The sequence below is a fragment of the Platalea leucorodia genome, assembly GCF_965183815.1.
Source record: "Platalea leucorodia genome assembly, chromosome: Z".
Taxonomy (NCBI): Eukaryota; Metazoa; Chordata; class Aves; order Pelecaniformes; family Threskiornithidae; genus Platalea; species Platalea leucorodia.
Genome location: NC_138858.1, coordinates 57093308 through 57120122, shown reverse-complemented (window position 1 = coordinate 57120122; position 26815 = coordinate 57093308). Strand labels below are relative to the sequence as shown.

At 48.4% G+C, this 26815-nt stretch overlaps 1 protein-coding gene across 1 annotated transcript; it reads left to right on the top strand.

Moving 5' to 3' along the window:
- Window positions 1-1454: 1454 nt before the first annotated feature.
- SLC49A3 (solute carrier family 49 member 3) lies at window positions 1455-26444 on the top strand (the record flags this gene model as incomplete). The annotated part of the gene is made up of 10 exons (XM_082337435.1): window positions 1455-1583; window positions 10638-10796; window positions 11727-11946; window positions 17681-17757; window positions 17875-18012; window positions 19106-19222; window positions 20832-20984; window positions 23456-23613; window positions 24682-24794; window positions 26247-26444. 10 exons carry the CDS (start codon window positions 1455-1457, stop codon window positions 26399-26401), a joined length of 1419 nt encoding a protein of 472 aa, XP_082193561.1. The 3' UTR covers window positions 26402-26444.
- Between the last annotated feature and the right edge of the window lie 371 nt (window positions 26445-26815).

The following is a 26815-nucleotide window of genomic DNA, read 5'->3' as shown; positions in this document are numbered from 1 at the left end:
GCACTGACCGCTGGGTGTTTCTGCCATCCTATACACCTGGGCTTCCTTCTAGCATGTTGATGTAAAAGTTTCTCCCCATATGTCAGCACTGATGAGTCAGGAGGGCAGTTAACTCATGCGCACAACCCAGGTCATCGTATGCCTCTTCAGAGCAGGGCGGAAGTTGCTGTGCATCAGCTTACAGCATACGAACAGCAGTGCTCTTTTGTCAGCAGCTCATAATCCAGGCAAACCTGGTCAGGCATTTGTAGACACAGGAACAGGTCAATCGTTAATATTACCTTAATAGTCCCACTTGCTATTACAAAATGTCAACCCCCAATTCCAGCTGAGGGAGACTGGACGGCACAATCTATCAGTCAGTAAAGCTTGCTCACCAGCAGCCCATGCTTCTCTCTACCCTGCAACAACAGGCTTGACTTGGGGTTGAAATGGTTTCTTCGTCCTCCTTTCTCTTTCTCTCTGCCCCTATATATGTCTCCTCCCGCACCTGGCATGGAAAATTTCAGCTAAAATGGTTCATAAGAGAATACTTGCATGCAGGATAACCCTACCTACTCTTCCAAATATGTCCTAAACATTTGAAATAAAGCCCTTCTCACAGTAAATGACCCCAGCCTCTGACTGAGAGGGTGTTGTGCTCTTAGCAGGTTGTTGTGAGGAATGGCAGAAGGGTTTCAAAGGGCTGAGCCAGAGGTGATGCGGTGGATGATAGTGCCTTGGAGCCATTTCTCGGCACTCCTGAGGCTGAGCAGTGGGGGTGTGGTGGGTGTGGGAGGGTGATCAAATCTCAGGGTTGGGATAAAGACATCCAGGCACTATCAATGTCCAACCAACCTGAAGTCACAGGTCTTGTTTGGGAGTGGCAGTGTGTTAGTGTGCTAGTGTGGTGTGTCTCTACATTGGGGAAAAAAGATACGGCTGTCTGCAGCATAATCAGTCACATAAAACCATAACCGAACTCCCACATCTCGTGGCTGATGGACCCCTGCGGATCTTAACATCCTCCCTTTATTCTCCTCTAGTCGTTTTTCCACTCCAGTAAGTGGTCACCCTCGGACAGGGCTGCTCCCGCAAGGCTTCTCCTTCCTACTGCCGCCAGCACCCCCAACGCTGAAGCTGCCGCTCCGGCGCTGCCCCGAGGAAAGAGCTCACTCTCAGGCTAACGCGGAGCTATCAGCCGGCGTTAGTGATGCTGTTGCGGTTGCGGTTGTTGCTTTAACGACACACGGGAAAAGAGAGGAGTTTCCTCCCCCGAGCACCGGGCTTTTCCCCTCTGCCACGCCCGACAGGGCAAACCTGACTTCCCGGGCACCGGCAGCTCCGGGCCGGGCCGGGCCGGGCGGGGCCGGGCGGCAGGCGGTGACTCGGCCGCGGCCGCCTCGGGGAGGCCGGCGAGCGCGGCGGGGCGGGGCCGAGCGGGGCGGGGCAGTGCCGTGCCGTGCCGTGCCGTGATGGAGGGTGGCGAGGGGACGATCCTGCTGGGGGAGCGCGGCCTGGGGCGGCTGGCCCCGTTCAAGACCTACCGGCGGCGGTGGTTTCTGCTGGCCGCCGTGTGCCTGCTGAACTGCTCCAATGCCATGGTGAGTGCGGCACCGGCCCGGCCGAGGCCCGCCGGCTTCCCCGCCGCCCCCGCGCCCCCGCCCCGCCGCAGCAGCGAGTGGAAAGGGCCGAGCGCGGCCCCGCGCCCGGGGTGGAAAGGGGCGGCTGCCGGCAGCCCCGAGGTGCCCGAGCAGCCGTGAGCGGAGGAGAAGGCGCAGAGCTGGCAGGGCAAACAGCCTTCTCTCCTGCCTGCCGCTGCCGGAGCTCTGGGGAGCAACTCTGGCTGCCGCTGCTGCCGAGAGAGGATGGGGTGACAGGGCTCACCTGAGCCAAAACCACCTCCCACCTCTTCCTAGAAGCAGCCAGGCAATCTTCAGGGCTCTGCCCCAGTGCCCTGTCTCAGATCCACCCCTCATCCTTGGAGCACCGGGACTCAGCCTGGCCGTGCCTTAGGGTCCGAATAATCGGCTTTTCCTTTTGAACGAACTTTCTTTGGTTGTGACTTCGGTCTGCACACCTCCCTTTCTGACCGGTGGGATCGGGGCCATAGAGGGGTGGTGATGAGGGAAGGGCAGGAAGGGGCGGGAGGGTGTGTGTGATCTAGAAGAGCACAGCAGGAAGGACCGTAGTGTTGAGCCAGACTGGGAGGGAGCAAAATGTGTTCTGGAGCACAGCTGAAATTGCTGCCGAGTCCACTTCGTAAGCCATGGGGAGGCATAGAAGGTATTCAGTGTCTGTGACGGTCACATTTTCAAACCTAAGAATAGGATAACAGTGTTGAAAGTCCTCAGATAGAGCTTTGCTGGCCTATGACAGCAGATTTGTGTGGTCAGAAAAAGGTGCAAGTAGGTTTGCTTTTGGGATCTGTTGTGCATACAGAACAGTATAGGAGTGATTCTGCACTAAACATACTGGTATGTGAGCTTCTTATTGCCTACAGGTACTTCATTCTGAAAGACCTGAAAAAATGGGATTCCAGATCGCATCCCACCTGTTGAACAGATTAAAACTAAGTTCAGTAATTATCAAGATAAACACGTAAAGTTTCCCCTTACCAAGTCCTACTATGCAAGATGGAAGCCCAAATCTTTGCTCACCAAGTCATTGAGGACATTGTTGATAATTATCAGACTGATGTAGAATTATTCACGTGCTTGAGGATTACCATGCTGTGAATGCAGGCTGCCTGGCAGCCAAGACCAGGCACTGCAACCTGCAAACATTTAAATGCTGGGAAGGAGGAGCAGGTATTCCATGATGCAAGAGTGCTGGAGTAGAGAAATGGAAAAATATAGTGAGAATTTGGCTGAATATGGACAACAAAAAATGAATGTGCCTTCCCAAAGGAAAATCTGTGTATCCTTTAAGAGTGTAAAAAAGTGTCCTGCAGAAAAGCAATGTGAAGCCCCAATGCTTCCTTGCAGTTAAATTGGCACAGCACAAGAACATTGTGTGTCAGTGTCCTAGAAACCAGGACAAGCAGGAAAAAAATCACCCTACTAGAAGTGGACAGTGATGGCATGGGTGAAGGAAGCTGTACAAAAACCCTTCCAGGATGTCTTGTCAGACTGACTTTGCTGCAACCTTAACAGTGAAACTGGAGGTTTACTTAAAAGGTCCTTTCAATGCATCTCCAAGTATAACTGTGTCCTGAGTCCTGTTGCTGAAAACTGTGTAGCCCTGAAAGATTGTACTGTTGTCTGTCTGCTTGGTATCTTGCCAACTTCCTGACTGCCCACAGTATTATTTTCCCACAGTATGAACTTAAGCCAGAACTTCACCACTTCAAAACTGGGTGCTTAATAAATATCCTAGGTGGAAATACTCTTTCTAAGCCACTGCAAAGGTCTGGAATGGCAAGTATGCTGACCTCTACAGTTGTAACCAAACATTTCCTGATGCTAAGGTTTCTCCTAAATATTCCTGATAAAAGTCACATTAAAATGGAGGGAGTGGTTGAAAGGCCATGAAATCAAGGTGGTTGGTTGCTGTTTAAAAGTTCCAGATGGAAAGACTAACTTACCAGTTATGTGGTGTGAAAATTGCCTTGCAAGTTGTGTCCTCAGTTCCTGTGCAGATCTTGCAAGCAGCATTTCTTTCTATATATTGCTGTGTCAGGCTATCTGCAAAAAATGCATATGGTGAGGACACGTGACTTTTGAATTGTCTGACTTGGAAAGAACAGATCACCTCGTGCTGGACCAAGCTTCCAGGACGATGCCTTGTATTCCCCAGTCTTATGCATGCACACGTGCAGCTTTCTGTTAGTGGCCTTCAGTGTCACTAACAGTGGCAGACAGGAGACAATCCTGAGAGGGAGAGACTGTCAGTGTCAGGAAGACAAGGTAGGAGCCACTTAACTGCGGGAAAGCACACTTGGTCATGCAGCAAGGGCAGGCTGAGAAAGAAGTATTACTTAGTTCGGTCTGTTTTAGGATTGAGCAAAGCCAGGCTGGACCATGTGATGATGAAAGGGGCACTCTTCCCTACTTCCTCCTGCTCCACATCAACATGTGAAATACCTTCTTTAACCAGAGCACAGTGAGGTAAATATGATAGAAGGGAGGCTTTTAGACCAACAATAAATGGCCCCTTACTTGAATCTCTATTGCTGACCTGAGTTTAAAAGCCTCTGTCTCTCCCTGCTGTACCAAGTGGGTACTATCTTACCAGCATTGGTTCTCATTTCCTAAATACAGCTATTCTGGCAATTCCTAGCTGACAATGTAGTGTAAGAAATCCTTGCATTATCTTAAGAAGGCTGTAAGTAGGCATCAGTATAATTCACTTGCTGCCTGAAGTCCTGGGCGAAGAGGCTGTTCTGACCACAGCTAAGCTTAGGTGATTGCTCCCCAGCTGTCTCTTGCAGCACTCCTGGTAAGGGGTGTTGTAACTATGGCTGCGGTTGCTCCCCAGATTTGTTTTGTCAAACTGATGCTGTGGTTTGAGTGTGTGAGTTGTCTAATCTGAACACTTAATGTTTAAGAGTATTCATGGTGTGCTGTCAGCTGCTGTGGCAGTAAACTGCTGAGGCAAATACCTCCTTCCTTGCTGCCTCCTTCCTGTCAAGCTGAACAGGTGGGAACTTTGTGTTTCACAGGACGAACTTTTTCTTGCCTTAGTGCTAGGGACAGAGAAATGCACAGAAGAGTGAAACCGAGAGTGTTTTCTGCCCTTGTCTGTGCTTGTCAGAGTGAGTAAGCTGGGGAGGAGGAGGGGCGCAGAGAGTTGGAGCTGACTCACACTTGGCCAGGAGGTTCCTGACTACCAGCCTGGAGGACTACCACCACTGCTTAGTGTACTTGGGAGAGGAAGGAGAGCTGCAGAAGTTGAGACTGGCATGCTCCAGGGCAGGGTGTGCACGCTCCTCACCCACACCTGTCTGCTCCAGCAGTGCCCCTGTAGATATGCATGCACGCACAGCTGCTGCTGCCTGGCTATTGTGTCCTGCTAGTCGTCCTGAGAGCTGTAGAGGCTAAACATGACATCTAGGCAGGGATCTGGCCTTTCTGAAGATCACACCTCTGTCCTTACTTCTTAGGCTGCTGTGTCAGCATGAGTGCCTTCAGTTGAGGCTGTTTGCTTCCAGACTGTGCAGCCCTTTTGACCTTGAAGATGAGAAGTCTGGTGTAAGGGCTTCATAGCCTGGTCCCAGGGATGGAGGAGGCAGCCTGTGTGTCTCAGAAAGACTGCTTACATCACCTTCAAAGCGGTGTTTGGGTGCATGGGAGAGAGCATGCTGAGACTGGGAGAGCTGCTGCAGGCAGTGCCTGACTGGGCATTGGCAAGCTATGCCTGTGCCTGTTACAAAGCAGAACGTCCTATTTCATGTAAGTCATCCCTTTTGGCTGCTCCTTTTTAAGCTGTACGTAAAATGTATTGCAGGGGCATTGCTACACTGTGCACATCTATACAGTATGCCAGACAGTGAAGAGCACTCTGTATGGCAGCCTTTGCTAGCTGATACCGCCATTGACATGGCAAAATGGATTAATTTCCACCCTCCCTGATTGCATTCACTTGCCATTCTGCAAATGATTTTGCTTTTCACTTTTAGAATCTTGATTTGTTGGTGAGGAGGGTAGACGTTGGTTAACAGCTTGCCTTTCATGAAAAACATTTTTGGTACTGCTTCTGGCAGGGCTGCACCTGGTTATACATGAGATGCATCAATATATGCATCACTTATTCAGAGCTCTTTGAGCTCCAAAAATCCTAGGGCTGTTTATTTATGCCGCCTTCTGCAGTTCACACCTATTGCTTACCAAAGTGTATAGTCTGTATAGAGTCCTGCCTTCAGGCATCACCTTGCTAACGTTGCAGACAGAGAATTGGTGACTCACAGCCCACCAGTAACCTCCTGCAGTAGTGGGAGAGAGGGCAAATGTTGGGCTCCCTTGGAATGGGTGGAGAGAAACTGGATCCTGCAGGTGAAATAGGTTCTGGAGAGTCTGTGTGGGAGTGAAAACAGTAAAGGCAATAGGGTAGAGGAACTGAACCTGGAGAAGATGGAGGTGGAAGGGGAATGAGAGCAGAAGGAAAACTAGAAGGTTTGGGCTGACTCTGGGAGGAAGAGAGCTGGATCCATGTCTGAGAATCAGTTAAGGGTTTACAAGGGTATCAGAAGGAGTGACAAAGAAGCTTAGAAATGGGGGCAGGATGAGAACAGCTGTAACCTGTTCTTGGTTACAGGCAGGCCTGTAATTAATGAGGAAGGGAGCAGGCAGTCTCTGGGAGTTGTGGGAGAAGAGAAAACAAAATGTTAGCTAGAAGAAAGTTAAAGTAAAGGGAGGGAGAGCTGAAAGTGGAGCCAGTACCAGTCAGGTGGTTTGAGTGCACTTGCTTTCCCTGGTGGTCCCACATGCTCCATTGTTAAAAGAGGTACGGAGGGGGCTCTCCTGTAATTAAGGATTAGGCTCTGGGTGGAAAACATTTCTGTCCTTTTCTTCTAGTGATGGGGAATGGCTACCCAATCAGCCAGCTGCATGCTGAAAGCAGTGGGAGCTGCAGCTGTACTCCAGTGCAAGCCAGAACAGGCTTATGGGTCTTCAGGGGACCTTCTGTCCTCTTAATTGGTTGCTGTGCCCACTGTGTAGAGCACAAGTTTTTATAGTGAAGAGTGTGTGCTGAGGTATAACTTGCTGCCAAGGCTAGCATGCCCTGGAGCTTTTGCTGTCTCTAAACTCAGAAATCACAGTGAGATGAACATGCTTCTAAGGCTTGTGCTCAGGAGAGGAGTGTGGGAATTACGATTCCTGCATTTGGAGAAGAAATGGTGTCTGTTATTACAGCAGCTATTTCAACATCCTGCTAGATGCATATCTGAAGGGACAGAAAAGTCTGTCCCAAGTGCTGAAGGATCAAATAGTATGGTCTACATGACTGACCATGGCCAATGATATTGGATTATACTACAGCAGGAGCTGTCATTTGAGAAAAAATAATGCAAAATCTGTGAGGTAATGCTGGGAAGTGAGTTTTACCAAGTATTAGGGGGTTGGGCTCACAAACCCACTGTGGTTCTTTGGTGTTCAAAGGCAAGAGTCTCTGTGCTTTAGTGGCTCTGTGTGGGCTTCTGTGTAAATGACCTAACTATGCCATGGCCCAGAGAGTGGACTCCTGCTGACCTCCAACGTCATCCACTCCAACTTATTAAGCAGCCCAGCTGTGTTCTGCTGTGCGGACTGCACCAGGTAGTTGTTGAGCAGTCAGGGTGTGGGACTCTGAGCTGGGTGCATTTGAAACCTCAGAGACAAGGCATTCCTGATCTGTGGGGTGCCAAGCTGGGAATTTTGTCAAAGTTTGCTAAAAGGTTTTGGTTAATTGTAGCCCTGACAGGGCTCAGAAGAGGTAAAAGTCATAGTGGGTGAGTGGAAATTTCTTGTCACCATTGCAAGTCAGGAAGAGATATTGACAAGGGACTGGACTCTGTCAGTTCTGCTGTTGTGACATCCATTGAGCTGCCTTAATTGGAGCGCATATGGACATGGACATAGCAGTGCAGTGTGCAACACAGACTCCCCTTGATGCCTTCTGCACCTCACACTGAGACTCTAGGTCTGTGTGGCTACACAGGCAATCGACCTGAGCGCAGCTTGACCAGACCACAAGGGTGTATTTCCACAAAGCGATGCTTGTGCAGGGACTCAACAAGTGTGTAGACAACCCTGCAAGGACAGAGGTGTCTGTTTCTCCTTCCTTTATCTGTCCCAGGAGCAACCAGCTTTTGGGGGCTGGCATCGTATAACCCTACACGTTATCTCTGTTCCTGCACAGATACTGTTTTTGGTGTGCCAAAGCTGAGTTATGACAATGACCCTTGGGGAGTGGAGGAGACAGGAACCTCTCTCAGTCTCTATTCTGCATCTTTAGAGGTTACAGGGCTTAGACCTCAGCAGGAAAGAACTGCATCATCCTCACCCTGTTCTGCCTGAGGGGATGTGTATCACGGCAGCCCCTGCATAAGTATCGGCCTTGGCAGTGCAGAGTTTCAGAAACAACATGTAGGATAAGCGCTCTAGCTCCCAGCAGAAGAACTTGCCAGCTACTGTGGATGAAGTCACTGTAGCTGGGAAAACCAAAAGCAGAAGGTGGCACACTCACTTGCTTAGCATTGCAATTTCCCTGTGTTGGCAAAACCCCACAGTGCCATCTCTTTGTCACTGCATTTGGCAGCCACTTTGACCACAGCTATGCCATGAGCGCTATTGCCCAGTTCTTAATTTCTCTGTTAGGGCAACACATGGTAAACAACCCCTGCCTGAATGAAGGCAGAAACATACTTTTTCTCTCCAGACCCATAAGGAAACCCACTTCCTATTTTGAAGAACAAAGTCAGGCTTGGACAGGCTGCAACTTCCTACCTTCTGTACTCTCAGACACATACGCTAGAACTGGAGCTCTTGCTCAGGATAGAATACAGGACAACCCAAATGCTTGGTTTTCAGCAAGGAATGGTTTTACTAGGTGTAATGGAAACATGCCAGAGTGCTTAATCCCAGCTTGCCTAGATATATACAGCCACTGAACACAAAATGCTGTGCTCTGGCTTGTGGCATCATTCCCCTAATGATGTAATGCATGGGTGAGTGTCTTGTGTGGAGGAACAGGAGGAAGAGAACATGTACCTGAAGCTGGTTGACAAAATGTATCATCGCTTTAATTACACTATTTCCTGGTACAGTGTTTCATCACCACCACCCCCATCTGGAAGAAAGTGAGGAACTGAGAATTGCTGTTGCTGGAAATACACAGCTGGGTTTTGTTTAGCAGCAGTTTAGCATCCCATAATCAAACTAATGCTCATGCCTTAGAGTGATGCTTGTAACATTTAAACAGTTGCACTAGCATTAAACATTTAACTTCCCACCCCAATCTGATGGAGGTCAGTTCTGGAAAAACAAAGGTGGGTGAAATTTCTTCCTGAGACAAGATGGTAACATCATTCCACTATAATGTATTATTTCAAGGAATTTTTAAAAAGCTCGTTTTATTAGAAGTCTGCTGCAAGTCTCCCAGTGACCTGGAATAGCCTCCTTGTTGTCTAACAAGAGCACAATTTTGTTCAGCACCCAGCATCTTCATCCATCTGATTGTAGAAACTGAGTAAACACCAAATCCACCCCCTGCCAGACCTTTGACTGATCCCACATGGGTGTGTCTGAGCCCAGCATGGTGATTTGAGCTTTGTGTTGAATGCAGGAGATTTGGCATGTCAGCTCCTTTCAGAGAGGAGGAAAGGGCTGATGCTAGGAGTCCTTGCTAGGACATTGATAATACATACAAAATGTCCCTGTTACTGCCATTTACTCATTGCATCCCTCCTAGGAGAAAAGCTTAGCTATACAATGATTTGCATGTGGCTATTCTCTAGCATGTAAGAAGTAAATAAGAACACTGGAAATAACAAGTAGCCAAGCGTAGGGACACACCTTCCTCTGAGGTTACCCAAGCCCTTTTTCAGTTACGCATTAATGCCACAGCTGATGGTGTCTGCAGCTTGCAGACTGTGAAGAGGAAGCTTATGATGGCAGAGAGGTGTACCTGGAAAGAGACAGTGGCTGGAGTTCTTTTGTAGGAAGCTATAGCTGAAGTTTTTGTTCACATTTCTGCAAACTCCATCATCTTGAGTATCCAGCTGCAAGATCATCTTCTCACAGTGGAGTAGCTTACGTCCACATGATTGAAACCTGTTCTCAGGTTAGGCCAGTCTTTTTGAAAAGCATCAGAGAGGGCATCTTCACAAAGAATCCACAGAAATATCCTTAAATTTGGGGAGTACCCTCATTTCTTTCTTGTGGGCATGATCTCAGAACCTGATTGGAGGATCAAAGCAGGCCTTGTCATTCCTGGAAGAAACCAGAAGCAGACAGCAACCTGATGAACCCAGTGCCTGAACCAAGGCTTAGGGAAATACTTTCAGCTATGGCACTTGGAAGGAAAAGGTGGATAGTTATTAAAGTACCTCTTGTGTTTCCCTCTTATGTCCTTTGATATATTGAATTATGCAAATTTCTAGGCCCTTTCTTAACCATAGAGTGTGTGTAGGACAGCATGGAATAATGTCTCTCTTGGCTGACACATAGCAAAGTTGTTTTTACCTCATCCAGGGGTTACCAATGCAACCATAAATACAAGGCTGAGCTTAAGAGGCTCTCAGCTGCAGAGAGGGATGGCAGCCTCTGTTTTGTTTATGCTAACACAGAAGGATTGCTTGTGGTTTACATCAGGTAAGTGCGTGCATCAGGGGCCAACATGTTCAACATGGGGACAAAAAAAGGTACTGACCCAGAGGTCACGTCAGCTGCTTCTGCCAGCTCCCAGCAGCAGGACTAGGGGATTGGGGATGAGGTACTGAAACAGATGGGGTGCTCTGGGCCAAGAGAATGGTGATATCAGTGGTAAAATAGTCCTAGCATGAGTAACTGCAGACACTGGGGGTTTGAATTTTTATTACCAGCCTTAACATCCTAATTTCAAGGAGAGACTAAGACAGTGAGCCCCTTCACAACTCAGCTAGACAGTCTGAGGGGATGCTGAATTTCTGTTCTGGTGGAGATGTTTATGCTTACCCATCTCTGCTCTTTACTCTGCAGCTGTGGTTGACATTTGCTCCTGTGGCTGATAAGACAGCTGCCTATTTCCACATTTCCCTGGAGATGGTCAACTGGCTCTCAATAGTGTACCTCCTCATCTCGATCCCATTTGGTCTGGTGGCAACGTGGGTTCTTGACAGCGTGGGGCTCAGATGTGCTGTGAGTTGAACTGTTCTGTTTCCCTGGGGGTGTTTCACCTATAGATAGCAGTAGCTGTGCAAAGTACTAACCTGCATACTATGAATGGGAGTCTTGCCAAATGCTGCAGAGGATGAGCATGATGAAAGGTCTGTCTTAGTTCAGTAATAGCTATCACATCATCTCTGAGCAGGGGAGCAGTGGGAAAAGTCAGAATAAAGGCATCCCTACTTGCCTTTTCCTGCTTCAGTTCTTGTCTTAGCCAACTGACAGGGACAGATGCTGCGAGCTGACTCTGTGAAAAGCTTGCTGTAATTTGCTAGGATTTGCTATGGAAAAGTGTTAGCACAGCTGTTTTGTTTGCAGGGCCAGTTTAAGGAGCAGCAGGGTAGGGTGCAAGCAAGGGACCCCTGTCAGCTCAGAGCTTGGTCTATGCTAAGCCAGCTTGGGATCTCTACACAGTCTTCCCAGAAGCAAGAGTGTTGTGGAATGTGGCACTGAAACACTAGCATGCTAGTGGTATAGAAGAGCATTTGCATGATCCATATGCTGGATGACTCACTGCCATGATCTTTGGATTGTCACAGCAAAATATGGGTGATGGTGCAAACTTGCAAACAGAGGGTAATTAGTGTACTTTGGATTTCTCATCAATTCCATGACAGCGTCTGCTGTCTTGCATAAGCTACATTGTGGTGTAGTTCTTGTGTGGGGCCAGGACAGCCACCTTCCTCCCTAAGTAGACAGGTAACTCATTCACTGTTGGATCAGAAGCATCTTGCAGTGGCCCAAAGGGGTGGGGGTGGTCTGCAAGCAACTTTCCATGCAGTGGTTACTAACACCCAGTGCCTCTTGTAGTGCATCTGAGACCCTGCTCATGCTACTCTGTTGCATTAAGTTCTGCCCTTCAGGCTTCAGCACACAACCTCTGGCTGTTTCTGCTTGCTGCAGGTGATCCTGAGTGCGTGGCTGAACATGACGGGTAGCATCATCCGGATGTTCAGTGTCCTGAAGTTCCTGAGCTTGGGTTCCCAGAGTTACTGGTACCTGTTTGTTGGGCAATGCCTTTGTGCACTGGCACAGCCCCTTATCATCTTTTCACCAACAAAACTGGCAGCACTGTGGTTTCCAGACCACCAGCGAGCGACAGCAAATATGATTGCATCAATGTGTAAGTGATAGCTGCAAAGTAATATTGCTGCCTCCTAGAACTTGCTGGCATTTGTTTGCCTTTCAGAGGCAGCAGGCGGAGGGAACCCTCTGTCCTACAGCCATTTGGCCCTGCAAATACAGCTCCTCCCAAGGGTGTCATAGCCATGTGCTATAAACCAGTGCCTTCAAGGCTCCACAAGACAGGCATGCATTTCCATGCTGGGGAGCAAGAAGTGGGCCTTAGCCACATCCAGGTGCAAAGTTCAAGGTAAGCCATGCAGGCTCCCAGCCTTCTTCCTCTCTGCCATGACGAGGTGATCATCTTTGCCTAAATATCATAGAGGTTGGGGACAGCCCTCAGTGTTACTAAATCTGAAGTCTGTAATGGCCTTAATTCTACAGCTTGTTAGGAAGGTGCCCAAATTGCATGTGGTGCCAGTGGTCACAATTGCCAAATTCTGTAATCAGATAGAGGTGAGGGGCTGCTGCAGCAATTTTGTCCACCAGTTTGTCCAGTAGCAAGGCTGAGCATGTATTCCCAATTGCTACATATGCACACACAGATAAAATATACTCAGCTGGCCACATAAACATGTTGGGATGCTAAATGCAGCAGGACTACCCACGCAGATACCATGTCTGCCTCGCAAAGTGCCTGGAAGCTGGGAAACTGGAGGGGAGACACCAGATACTCTTGCTCTGATCTCATTCCTCTCTTGGCTCCTTTGGGCCCTGCTAGAGACAGGATACTGCACTTGACAGACCTGTTTCCTCCCTCCACATGACATTTTCCCCAGCAGCCAGAAGAAATCTCTTCCTCCTTCCTCCAAGTACTTGAGAGGTACCCCAGAAACTGAGCTGGCTCACTGACTCTAGCTTGGAAATCTCACAGTACCTACACATCTAGGGGAGCCCCATCTGCCTTTCCCTCAAAATAGCCAACAGCTGCCTTCCCTCCCCACTGCCTTGGAGTCGTGGGGAAGGGATAGGTGTGGGGAAAAGGGCAGTATAGGACCACCCCTATACAGCTTTCCCAATGCTGCTGCAAACACAGAGCACAGGCACTGTTGTTTAGCAAGAATGGATTTATGGCGTCAGAACAAATAAATTCTTTTTGCACTGCCTGCCTTAGAATAGGGTGGACCTGATGGCTCACCTTGTTTCCTAGGGCTGAGATGGACCTTAACCTTCCCTGCTGGAGAAGGAGCTCTGTTGTCAATGTGGTGCAACACAAGTACTACCAGGGACCCCTGGGCATTCGGTCTTTTGCTGCCCTGAAGGCCCCCAGCCTGCAGACAGCTTCCTCTTTTTAAGGGAGAGAGCAGCCAGAGCAGCCAAAGAGCGTTTCTTTCACATAGTGTCCTCAGTCCTTACAGGACCAAATGGATCTAACTATGGGAAAGAATAAAACTGAAGAGCAAGGAACACTGGAAACCCAAGACCTGAAGCTGTTCAATCTGTGGCATGTTGAGATATCAGTGTGAGGACTGAATAGGCTGTGATTATTATCTGCTGCAACACCTGCATATTTCTGTGTATGGGCTTCCATTAATAATGTCTGGTTACACCCATTAATGTCTGCTGTACAAAATCAGGATTTCATTTCAAGAAAATTTAAATATTGCCTAGAAGGAGCATCTGCCACAGCCCCAGTCATTTACTCCAGTGGTTAATTACCTCACTGGCAAATGTCTACATGTTACTTCTCATCTTAATGCTCCTTATCCCCCAGCTATTTGGTCTTGTTGCACCTGTTTGTCAGGTAGTTATGGACAGAGTCACCTCTTCTCTCCTTTGTCTAGAAAGACTGAACAACTCCATCGCAGTCACTTTACAGGCACATTTCCCTTTGCCTCTTTCCACATGTCTCCATGTCTGCTTGTTGCTCACATGAGCTTTTTTGCTCAGCTTGCTCCAATTTATCAATACCCATTTTCTGTGTTAATGCCAGAGTGGCACTCAGCATTGCTGTACTGTCGATACCAGTGCTGCACACAGAAACTGGCTCTACAGCCTCCTGTCAGTATCCCCACAGCTCCTGTTAGTGCCTCTGGGTAGGCTTCCCTGTGCTTGCAGACAAAAACAGACCCTGCATCCAGGATCCTTCTGAGCAGCTGAAATAACTATGACTCAGCTGTGCTCTTGAGTATTTATCATATCTTTGTCCTCCCCATTACTTGTAGAGACTTACTCACAGAGAAGCAGTGCAGGGCCAAGAACTGATCCCCTGTGAAGACCATAAGAAATTCTCCTGTGTCAGGAGAAGAAAGACTTGTCTGAATCCACTGAAGTGGCCTCTGCTTCGTCCATGGCGTTCTTTGTTCACTGTGGTCTGTCAGCACGTCATTTTTTGCACTCTGTGGAGTTTTAGTGCATCAGCATCACTGTCCACAAAACACACAGGCCCAGTGTAGAATACTGCAAGCTAATCCACCAGGACCCCTGGACCATAATGTACAGTGGATTAACTCCAGTGATCTCCTTTCCATTCTTAGTCTAGGTTCATATAATTTCTCTTCCCAGGAAGATAAGGCAGCTGAAACCCTGTTATTAGTCAGATAGTCTCACTTAGTCTTTTCAAATTTAGCCCAATGCTCACATTTCCACCCCTTGCCCATACCTTCTGGAACTGCTTCAGCATGCCGATAGTTCATGGAAACTAGTTTCATGACAGTAGTTTTCAGGCAGTCCCCTACAATGCCCAGAAGCATTTTACCCCAATGGAGAAGCTTTAAACCATCTCCTTGGAGACTGTTGTTTAATTGTGTCCATGTACTTAGAAGCAGGTAACATTTCACCAGGATCATAAGCTAGAACTTTCCCAAGTACAGGACAGAAATGCTACGGTTGTTGTGTGGTATAGCTCTATTAATGATGCCTCAGCAAAATCATAGAACAGACAAGGTTGGAAGGCACCTTTTGGGATCTTCTTGTCCAACCCGCCGCTCAAGCAAGGTTGGCTACAGCAGGTTGGCCAGGGCCATGTCTAGTTAGGTTTTGACTGTCTCCCAGGATGGAGATATTGCAACTTATCTGAGCAACTTGTTTCAGTGTTCAACCACTGTCACAGTAAAAAAAGTTTATATTCAGACAGAGTTTCCTGTGTTACAGTTTGTGCCCATTGCCTCTTTTCCTGCCACTGGGCACCACTGAGAGAAGTCTGGTTCCCTCTTCTTTACAAACTCTGATCAAGGTTCTTTTCTCCAGGCTGAACAGTCCCAGCTCTCCCAGCCTCTTTCCATATGAGAGATGCTCTGGTCCCTTAATCATGTCTTTGGCCCTTGACTGGACTTGCTCCATGAACTGCGTATCTTTCTTCTATTGAGGAGCCCAGCACTGGACTCAGCACTCCAAATGTTTCTCACCAGGGCTGAGTAGAGGGGAAGGATCACCACCTTCCACCTGCTGGCAATGCTCTTCCTAATGCAGCCCAGCATGCTGGTGGCCTTCTTTATCATGAGTTTGTGTTGCTGGCTCATGGTCATGTTGGTGTCCACCAGGACACCTACCCCCCACACCAGGTCCTTCTCTGCAGAGCTGCCTTCCAGGTGGTCAGCCTCACTGTGTACTGGTGGATGGGGTTATTCCTCCCCAGGGGCAGGACTTCTCATTTCCTCTTGTTGAACTTCACAAGGTTCCCCTCTGCCCATTTCTGCAGCCTGTTGATGTTCCTCTGAACGGCAGCATAGTCATCTCTTCTATCAGCCACTCCTCCCAGTGTCAGATCGTCTGCAAACTGGCCGTGGGTGCACTCTGCCCTATCGTCCAAGTTTTTAATTAAGGTTAAACTGTATTGGCTTCAGTATCAGCCCCTGGGGTGCACCACTAGTCACTGACCTCCAGCTGGACTTCATGCCAGTGATGATAATCCTCTGGGCCCAGCTGTTCAGTTGACTTTCAGTTCATCTCGCTGTCCACTTATCTAGCCAGTACGTAGTCAGCTTGTGTGCAAGGGTGTTATGGGAGACAGTGTCAACAGCCTTAGTAAAGTTGAGATAAAATCCATCCACTGCTCTCCCCTCATCCACCCAGCCAGTCATCTCACTGTACAAAGCTATTAGGTTGGTTAAGCATTTCTCCTTTGCTGACTACTCCTGTTCACCTTGTTGACCTTCATGTGCCAGGAAATGGTGTCCAGAATTAGTTGTTCCATGACCTTCCCAGAGATCAATGTGAGACTGAAAGGCCTGGAGTTCCCTGGATTCTCCTTCTTGCCCTTTTTGAAGATGGCAATGACATTTGCTCTCTTCCAGCCCTCAGGAGCCTCTTGGAGTTGCCATGGCCTTTTAAAGATAACCAAGAATGGCCTTGCACTGAAAACAGCCTGCTCCCTCAGCACTCATTGGTGCATCCTATCAGTCCCATGGACTTGTGTATGTCTGGTCTATTTAATGTTCCCTAGCCTAGTTCTTGTCCACTGAGGGTAAATCTTCCTTGCTCCAGACTTTACCTCCGGTCTCAGGGCTGAAGGCCAGTCTTACCAGTAAGACTGAGGTGAAGAAGGCATTGAATATCTTGGCCTTTTCCATGTCCTTTTTCACTAAGTCTCCTGCCCCATCCAGTAGCAGGCCCACATTTTCCCTAACCTTCCTTTTGCTGCTAATGTACTTGTAGAAGCCATTCTTGTTGCCCTTGACATGTCTCACCAGACTCAATTCCAGGTTGGCTTTGGCTTTGGCTTTCCTAACCCTATCCCTGCACACTAGTAGAAAATCAACTTCACTTGTTTGACTGCAGAACATTGCCTTAAAGTTAAAAAATTGTCTCCTGCAATTTTGGACGTTCCCAAGCTGAGTCCCAGGAGTGCTGCTTCACATGGTGCTCAGCTCCAGCCCCATAACAATGCAACCCCCTACGCCAGTATAGACAAGTGTCCAAGATTCTCTTCTGCCATGTGATTTTTGTAGTTGGTAGCAGAGATCAACTTGTATGCCAGCTTGCGCTTTACTGAGGAAATGTATTAACTTGAAAGATGGCAGGAATGACCTAGTGTCACTTTGGAGAGCTGTCACAGGGCTTTCCTGCTTTTCATGCCCTTTTGGCAAAGAAGACCAACAGCATCCTGGTGACCATCAGGAAGAGCATTTGCCAGCTGCTTGAATGAGGTCCCCTGTCCACATCTGAAGAGCTGTGTCCAGTTCTAGGCTTCTCAGTACAAGAAGGACATGGGCAAATTAGTGTAAATCCAGTTAAGAGCCACTAAGACAATTAAGGGAATGGAGCATCTGTCATGCCAGCTGAGGCTGAGAGAGCTGGGACTGTTCACCCTCGAGAAGGCTCAGAGGGATCTTATCCGTATGTATACATGCCTAATGGCGTAGGGGGAGTAAAGAAGGGAAAGCACTTCTATTTGTTACTGCTGCTATGTAACATCAGGACAGATGACATGGATTCATCCATCTTCATTTTGTCCCTTCAGCTTAGCATTTACTGAGGCAGCCTTGTAAGGGTGAGGACACCATAATTCGTAGATGAAAACCAGTTTACAGGAGTTAGGGGTTGTAGGGAAATTGATTTAAAGAATGGACTGCATGGGCGTGAGGGAACAGATGTGACAATAGTAAGACCACACAGTCAACTTCTCCAAATGTTCCCCTCCTGTTTTCTCCCTATGTATGCTCTCCCTATGTATTCTGTCCTAACTCATTGCTCTGCTGCACACTGCAGCTCTGGTGCTGACTGGCAGTAGGGGTGGACACATGATTCTGACTGCTTGCATGAAAAAAGTGTCTCTCTGTTTTATTTCCTTCCAGCCAATCCCTTGGGTATTCTTATAGCAAACGTGCTGTCACCTGTACTAGTTCCTGAAGGAAGGCACATCCCATTGATGGTAAACAAAAACTGCTTTTACCAGCCAGCTCAGCTGATTGGGGTCCAGCGGATTTATTTATTGGGAGGCAGTGGAGCTGGAAAGACTGGTAACATGTCTTTACTTTGTGTTGTGTAGCTGGTTGTTTATGCCGTGCCAGCAGTAACAGCCTGTGCTCTAGCAACTCTGGGGATTCACGAGAAGGTTCCTCCAACGCCTCCTTCAGCCAGTGCCACCAACTCCACCTCTCAGCCATTCCTCACGGGGCTCAAAATGGTAAGTGCTGTAGCACAGAGAGAGACCAGTGCTGGAGTGAGGGATGCAGCCCTGCCAGACGGGGATATGCTGGGGAATCTGCTGACAAAGCGGACTCTAAACTCCACTACACCAAACCCACCATGGAAAGCCCCCTGAAGGAGACCAGGATCCCTTCCTTCCTCAGGGAGTGGAAGCTGCTTACAGCAAAGCAGTGCCTCTCTCGGTGTTGTGGTTTAAGCCCAGCCAGCAACTAAGCACCACACAGCCGCTCGCTCACTCCCCCCACCCCAGTGGGATGGGGGAGAGAATTGGAAGGGTGAAAGTCAGAAAACTCGTGGGTTGAGATAAGAACAGTTTAATAATTGAAGTAAAATGAAATAGAATAGTAGTAATAGTAATAGTAATGTACTACAATAATAATATACAAAGCAAGTGATGCACTATACAATTGCTCACCACCTGCCGACCGATGCCCAGCACGTCCCCGAGCAGTGATCGCTGCCCCCCCGGCGAGCTCTCCCCGGTTTATATACTGAGCATGATGTCACATGGTATGGAATAGCCCTTTGGCCAGTCTGGGTCAGCTGTCCTGGCTGTGACCCCTCCCAGCTTGTTGTGCACCAAGCAGAGCACGGGAAGCTGAGAAGTCCTTGACTAGTGTAAGCACTACTTAGCAGCAACTAAACCATCAGTGTGTTGTCAACATTATTCTCACACTAAATCCAAAACACAGCACTATACCAGCTACTAGGAAGAAAAATCAACGCTATCCCAGCTGAAACCAGGACACTGGACTAGCTCAAACAGGCACATATGGGCTCACACAACCTGAGCCTTCTCAGCAGATGTGGTAACAGGTAGGACAGCACATGGCAAAGTGAAGGAAGGATTTGGGCACTGAAGAGATCCTTCCTCTCTAAATGGTCCCCATTTTAACTTGTCCTTTGGCTGAACTGACAGGAGAGAGCCAAACTCCTCTAATGATCACAGGGCTGCCCTGTCAACATTTCCAACTAAGGGGTCAGAGCCACTGACCCTCAAGTCTACTGTCACAGCCAGGTCTTTTTTCCCCCTCCACTTGTTTAAATGATACGTTAACTTCTTTCTCTAGCTCCTGAGAAACAAGCCGTACATCATCCTGGCAGTGTGCTTTGGAGGAGGAATTGGGATGTTCACCTGCTTTTCAGCTCTGCTAGAACAGATCCTTTGTGAAAAGGGGTATTCAAATGTGAGTCTTCCTCCTTTCCTCCCCATTGTCAACATCATCTATGATACAATCAAAATGATTTTCCCTGATAAGGGACTCAAAGCAAAATGAAGACAGTTGAATACGCTGCACTGTCTCATATCTTATTTGCCCACATTATCTAATATAGATTAAGCAGTACATTAATCCAGAGCATAGTCAATATTTCAGTATAACGTATGATCTGCATTTTCATTACTGCCCATGGCCAGGCTCCCATTTGCAAATGAAAAACCTTTACTCCTCATACACTTTTTACGAAAAAAGAGTATTGTGTTTTTTCTACGCCACTCCAGAGCACTGCTGTCTACACAGCCTTCTGACAGCTTCCCAAGAGTAGGATGGGGCCCAGGCAGGCCCTAGAGTGAAGCTGAAGGCAGACTGATGGAAGCACCTTTTCCTCTTTGCACACTTAAGGGAGCCAGGGCAGCAGAGGAAGTTAAAGGTACTGTGATAGCTGTTTCCCCATCCTTCCCATGACACCGGCCAGGTGCTGCTTTTACAGTTGAGCACAATGTGTACACAGCTGGTTCCTCCTGCTCTCTCCCTGCAATAGCAAGGGGCTGCCCCAGCTCCTGTGTTTCCCCTCAAGCAGGCAGCACTCCAGTCCTGCTGCTTGTATCCTCATGGAGGTCCTCTTAAAACACCTCTCCAGCTATGTGTCTGGTCTCTGTCCACTCCCTGTCAACTCCCAGGTCTGATACCTGGCTCCATGCTCCATAGCCCGGTCACATTTGCACACCCAATGGGCTTTTAACTGGAAACCTTTTAAACTTTGCAGCCTTGCTTTCTGTGCATCATGATGCTTTTGTCTGTGTGTGACTGGCTTGCCCTGGCCCTTTAGCCCACAGAAGCTATTCCAGATATGCTTTCCTTCCAGTCTGCCCCTGAGGCTCCCAAAAATGTTTGCTCAAATTTGTTAAAGCTTCCCTGCTTTCAGGATTGGTGTCTGCATTTGAATTCTTATGGAGCTGAAGGAGCAGGACAAGCAAAGATAGTCACTGCAGGCAAGAGAGCATGTACCTTATCCTAACTACTGCTCACTGCCTCTCTAATTAGATATCCTTGCTACAGCCAGGCAATGCTGTGTCTCATCCAGCACGCTTTGGGGCTGCTAGCCTTGTACAAAGCATTCCGCCAGTGCAGGTTGCTGATAAGAAAAGGGCCAGGAGCATGATTATAAACAGGAGCAGATCCCAAGGCAGTTGGACCTGTTACCACTGGTGTGGACAAGGCACCTGATTGCCCTGGAGGAGCCAAGAACAGTCTCATGCCTGGGCTGGAGCATTTAATGCCAGGGAACTGCTGCTGCTCTGCACCCAGCCTCCATTGTCACGTCTGCAGAGACTTGTCATCCGCTGAGACCTTGGGAGTGCTGTGACCCTGCTGCCCACACACACTTGTAGCAGCGCTTGGGCTCCATTATTTGCTACTCAGAGCCCTGTGGAGGCCTCAGCTATTAAAACAGGCAGGGAAGCTTTTCCTGCCTCTCAGTAAGTGACCCACTAGCAGCAGGCACATGGGTCAGTGGCATTAAAACCTCTTTCCTAACTGCTATAGTTGCTCAGTTACTTGTTCTTCTGCCCTCCAGGAATTTGCTGGACTGAATGGTGCACTGTTTACAGTGTGTGGTTTGTTGGGTGCTTTCCTGCTAGGCCTGTATGTCGACCGGACAAGGAAGTTCATAGAGTCCACCAAGATTTGTTTCTGTCTGAGTGCACTTGCCAGCATCGTGTTCGCAGTGGTGAGTTCTCGCTTGCATTGCACCATACCTGTGGGCTTACCTGGCCTAGTTCTGTTGCCACCTGATAAATCATCAACCCAAACCAAGGTCATTTGATGTCATAGTATTTATTAAGCCATGTGTTATGCCTGGGCTAGGAATGTTTTAAAGAAAACCCCTTAAGTGAGGATTTCACAGTCACTATGGAGCCTGAGACAGACTGCTTCAGGATATAAATCAGTTGGCATAATCTTACTTCCTTACATTGGATCACCATGCTTGTTTACTGGCCTTGAGACCATTCTTTCCAAAAAGAAATTCAATTTCTAAATATCCATCTTACAAAAATGAACAAGAATGCCATAGTTTTCCCAACACTTGCCTTTAACAGCAGTGGCTGCTAGGAGTGTAAGATTAGCAGAAAGGACCTAGTTACGTGCCTAGTTCTGCAGTAGTTCCTCGAGGAGGACAAGACAAGGGAGATGCAGAAAACGGGGACGCTTAAATCCAGCCAGGAGAGGAATGCAGAACCTGGAGACTTTACACCCATGGAGCTGGAGTGCAAGTACTGCACTGAAGCAGAGTCATTGCCAATGGGAGCCATCACCCAGTACGAGGCACAGGACTCCTAGCAGACTGGTGTAGGTCTCTGCTTTCCCAACAGGCTTGGGCTATGCATTTCTTCTGTGTGTTGAAAAATCCAGACTTTTAATACAGTGTGATCACACCTCCTGCTGGGCCAAGATCCAAGTGACGTTAGCTCCACTTTGAAGGGACAGACAAATGCAATGCCTTTCTCAGTGCAGGACAAGGTGCCTAAAGCAGACCTTGCATTTCCCCTTTTAGTACTGTCGTGATTTAACCCCAGCCAGCAACTAAGCACCACACAGCCACTCGCTCACTCCCCCCTTGGTGGGATGGGGGAGAGAATCGGAAGGGTAAAAGGGAGAAAACTCATGGGCTGAGATAAGAACAGTTTAATAATTGAAGTAAAACAAAAATAGAACAGTTAAATAGGTAAAGCAAAAGCTGCGCACACAAACAAAGCAAAACAAGGAATTCATTCGCTGCTTCCCATGGGCAGGCAGGTGTTCTGCCATCCCCAGGAAAGCAGAGCTCCATCAAGTGTAATGGTTACTTGGGAAGACAAACACCATCACGCCCAACGTCCCCCCCTTCCTTCTTCTTCCCCCAGCTTATATACTGAGTATGACGCCATGTGGTATGGCATAGCCCCTTGGCCAGTCTGGGTCAGCCCCCCTGACTGTGCTCCCTCCCAGCTTCTTGTGCACCCCGCAGAGCAGGGAAAGCTGGAAAGTCCTTGACCAGTGTGAGCTCCACTTAGCAACTACTTAGCAACAGCTTAGCACTACTTTGCAAGAACCAAAGCATCAGTGTATCATCGACATTGTTCTCATCCTAAACCCAAAACACGGCCCCATATCGGCTACCAAGAAGAAAATTAACTCTATCCCAGCTGAAACCAGGACAAGTACTCTGTTGGGGGGATGCTCTGAGTACAAGTAAGCATGCCTGAGCTCAGGTAAAGCACAGAGTAGGCAAGAGGCTGTGTCAGGAGCAACAAACAAACCTTTCCCTCCTACCCTTCCCTCCATCCCTTTCATCCCATAGAGATGATCTACTAGTTCAGAGTAGTAAAACGAGAAACACCCATTCAAGTCTGCTTGATGGCTTGATGCTTTAAACTCGGATTCCAGACACACAGAGTTTTCCTCGACTTTACCAGTTTAGCTGGGCCAGGCCTGCTGCAGCCATACCAGGACAGACACCTCGTGTTCCTCTGTGGGAATTTATTACATGGTTAAGGAAGGAGGTACCAGCACCGTGCTGCAGAATTTATGCCCTTGACTTTACTAGCATTGGCTGGATAAGGCCATGCTCTTTCCTCCAGTTAGGGACAAGGCTGTTCTAGGCAGTAAACTAATCTCTAGGGTTTGTGAATGTTTCAGGTGTTTTTTTGTTGTTTGTTGTGGGGGGGGATTTTTTTGTGGTAAAACCCCAATGTTACAAACATGAGTCTGGCATCATAAGGAATATTTTCCTTATCAATGAGCTGCAGCAACCCATATGTATGAATTCTCATACGTAACTCAATGCAGATACCGCACCTGAAATGTTAGCTTGCATTGGGAGGAAGGTGTGTGTTTCACTTGGTGCTGCAGATACGCTGAGGACACTCCTGGTAAGTTACTGACCAGGAAGTCAAGTTAGAGTAATTCAACCACACCAATGCTTTTCAGGTAATTCTGCAGATCCTCTCTCCCCTTGCTTAAATTCAACAGATAGATAAATCTCCATCGTGTAGCCATTTGTTGACACTAGAGGGTTGGAAGTAAAAGATTTCAGGAACAGTTAGGGAAGGTAGTGGTGCAAACAGTGAGCCCTTGGGACTTCCTGCAGGTTATGGGTTCAGAGACTTGCTGCACAGCAGTGCTGATGCTGAGACTTTGGTGTTGCTTTTCTGCCTGCAGACTTCTCGGTTCAGACATCAGGCTGTCACACTGGCCATCACCAGCTCGCTCTTTGGTTTCTTCGGTTTTGCCATCTACCCTATTGCCATGGAGCTGGCTGTGGAGTGCTCCTACCCCGTGGGAGAAGGCACATCTACGGGCCTGATTTTTGTTGCAAGGTAAGCAAGCAGGCAGGTTAAATCCAACTGACAGCTGAGCTAGGGTTCAAACACACACACACACACACAGAGGTGTGAGTGCAGATAGTGAAGACATCAGTGCTAGCCATCCTGCTGAACTTCTCTCTGGTGTCCATGCACATGACCATGGCAAGGGGGGAGCTGGCTGGCTGAGCCAGAGAGCTGAAGAGCTAAAGGTTTTAAAGCAAGGAGGAGTATGTGGAATTGGTGCAAGAAAAGCAAGAAGGAAGATGAAGGTCTCCCTTGCTTGGAACAAAGTGGGATTTAACCATGCTCAGCATCACCTACCTTTGAAGCAGATGGGGGCTGTATACCTGAAGGGCACCCATTCCCACGGCAGTACAGGGACTTGTCAGGTATCAAGTGCTCTGCTGAGGGAGATGAGGCTCATCACTCACAGGGCAGCTAGTCACAACAGATGGGGCAGTGACAGTCCTTCCTGTGATCGATTTACATGCCTAGGGCTGGCACTGGACTGCAGCAGGAATCACTTGCTGGAGCTCTAAGCGGTGATATGCATGGCCTGGTGCCTTGTGTCTGTGTCAGGTGGAGCTGAAGCAGCAAGAAACATCAGTCAAAGAGGGGCAGTAGACACTGCCTTTGAAGGCTGTTGTCTCCCACTGGTTGTGGACTTTGTTGCTGCTGCCAGCCAGCTATGAATGAGGAGGAGGCTGAAGTCCTAGCCTGACTTCTTCCCATCCTCAACCTTGCAGTGAGAGGTATTTCCAAGTCTCTGCCCAGTGACTAAGCCTCAGCTCATTGACAGCTGTAGTTCAACACCTGCCTGCCTCCAGAGGGTGTATATAGTGGTCCTGCCATGCTGGCCCTGTGCCTAGGTGTGTGCTGAAAGGCTGACCTGGACACCCTGTGAGCCAAGGCCAGTTAACGAAGTGCCTGGGCCAGAGGAAGCCGGCAGTAGCTTTCTCTGCTGGAAGGACCCTGCTCCAGAAAGGGGCCTCAGTGTCTTCCTGCTGGGGAAGCTGGGCTTGTCTGCAGCACTGATGAACTGGGTAGGCACTGTGACTGAATGTTGGCTTCTCTCCACAGCCAGGTTGAAGGTGTGATTTTAATGATTCTGCTACAAGCCCTCACCGTGCGTGTTTCTGAGGATCCATACTCCACCTGTGCCCTTGACCAGGATGGAGCCCTGGACTGGACAAGTAAGTACGTCCTTGAGAAATGATGCTGGACACGGTTGCAGCCGGTTGCAGCCCACATACTCCCCACTCTCCTGCAGGTCTCACTGTGAGGGAGCCTGCAAGACTGATTCCTGTTGTAGCCTATCTCTTAGCCACCTTTCCCAACCTGACAGTGCATTCCTTGCTGCTCCTGCCAAACCAGGCCTGCAAGATTGAAATGGGAAGACCTCTAAGGTGCCATGAATGCTGCTGCTGGCTCTGGGTTAAAATTTCTCTTATGGCTACCCTGCAGAGACCTGAGCTTCACCAAGCTAGAAAGCAGTTCTGGGGGGAAGACACTGCTTTACAGTGTGGGAGGCCAAGACTACAAATGCATTGACTGAAAGCTACTTCCCTTGCTTCTGTGCACATAGCTGCCTGGGTTTGTAACATGCCAGTGCAGCTTTGTTCTGACTTATTCCACATTTCCCTTCCTTTCCTAGCTGGTCAGGAGAACAGACAGCAACTGAGATGAACAGGAGCACAAATGTATTTTCACTGCAGGCTAAACCCTAGTCTTGATCTCTCAGCTGGTTCATATTTATGTAATACTGACACCAAGTCCTAGGGACACAGCACTACACAAAGGCTGGCAAACACCTTTTAAATATATCCTGCTTGGCTGAGCAGAAACTCCCCAGAACAAGCCCCACTAGCTGGCAGGGAACAAGGCTTCCCAATAACTCCCCCCAAAACGCAATTTGACTGCTTCATGTCTGAAAGCCTCTAACTCTCCATCTCATCAGATCAGAGCTGGATCTCATAATTAGGTACCCATTCCTACTCATTTTGTGGTCTGATACATGCAGGGACATCTGTGGAGAAAGGCATGGAGGTGTTTATTTGAGACACTGCTGGGATGAGAATGTGACTACTTCCAGGCCTTGTTGCATAGCCTTTTAGCTTTACTTTTTTTTTAATTCAGAAAAGGTTCTTTCAACACAAATTTTGCTTTGGTTAAAGTTTATCCTTAGTGAACCTTTCCTACACGTTGCTCTCAGATGGTATAACAAGGAGCACTACCTGTGTTGACCTGTTCTCTTATGAAGCTCAAGTGTTTTGATTCAGTCTTTCTTGTAACTTTATTCACCACCCCCCAACACACAAATGTGTACACATACACAGCTACACAGACTCCCACAAACACACTATGTGCACCAGTGTAAGACCTCCAACTTGAGGGGTCATGCAGGACAAGAGTCCTGGAAACCTTCCATGTTTCACGCAAATCCTCTTCCTATGCCAGTGTTACGTGATACAAGGTTTGGCTGTTACCAAACTGGCATTGCCCCACTGTGAGCTGCACACTGTCCTCAAGGGTAGCCCATGGGAGGAGATTACCTAGGCTGTGCAGTTGCTGGGGAGCTGACCTCTAGATTTCTGCACCCATGGGAAGTTGTGAATTCACCATCTAAAAGTGTAACTTCCTTGCAGCTCCGGTCCTGGTGCTGGCTGGCCTCTGCAGTGCTATGGCTTGTTTCTACGTCATCTTCTTCCACACTGACTACAAGCGGCTCCATGCTGAGACAAACAGTGGTGATTTGGTCAAGGCAGAAGATACAGCAAGAGCAGATGTTCCTGAAGCCTAATCAGGCCAAAAAGGGGATGCCAAGGGCCCAGTAAGGGAAGGACTCAGGCCTGTGGGCAGGGACCATGACTGCAAATGCTCAGCTGGCCCACTGGGATATCTGGGTCCTGTTGCACAAGCAAGGGCTGGAGGAGAGTCACTGGTGCACCTTTGCTGTGCTTCCCTCAATCTTTTATTTATTTGTGAGTCCAAGCTGTAAGAAAGGCTGTGTTGCCAGAAACGTCAAAGTGGGACTGGACAACTATGTAGGTAACAGGGATTTTTAGCTGACTTGATTGAAGCTAAAGAAATGTTGCAGAGGAGAGGAGCACCATATTTCAGCCATGTACTTGGATGAGGGGTGAAGCTTTCAGAGGGGTGGAAGCAGTGCCTATCACAAACCTAGTGGAAAACTTCTGTTTAAGGACTGCGGTTC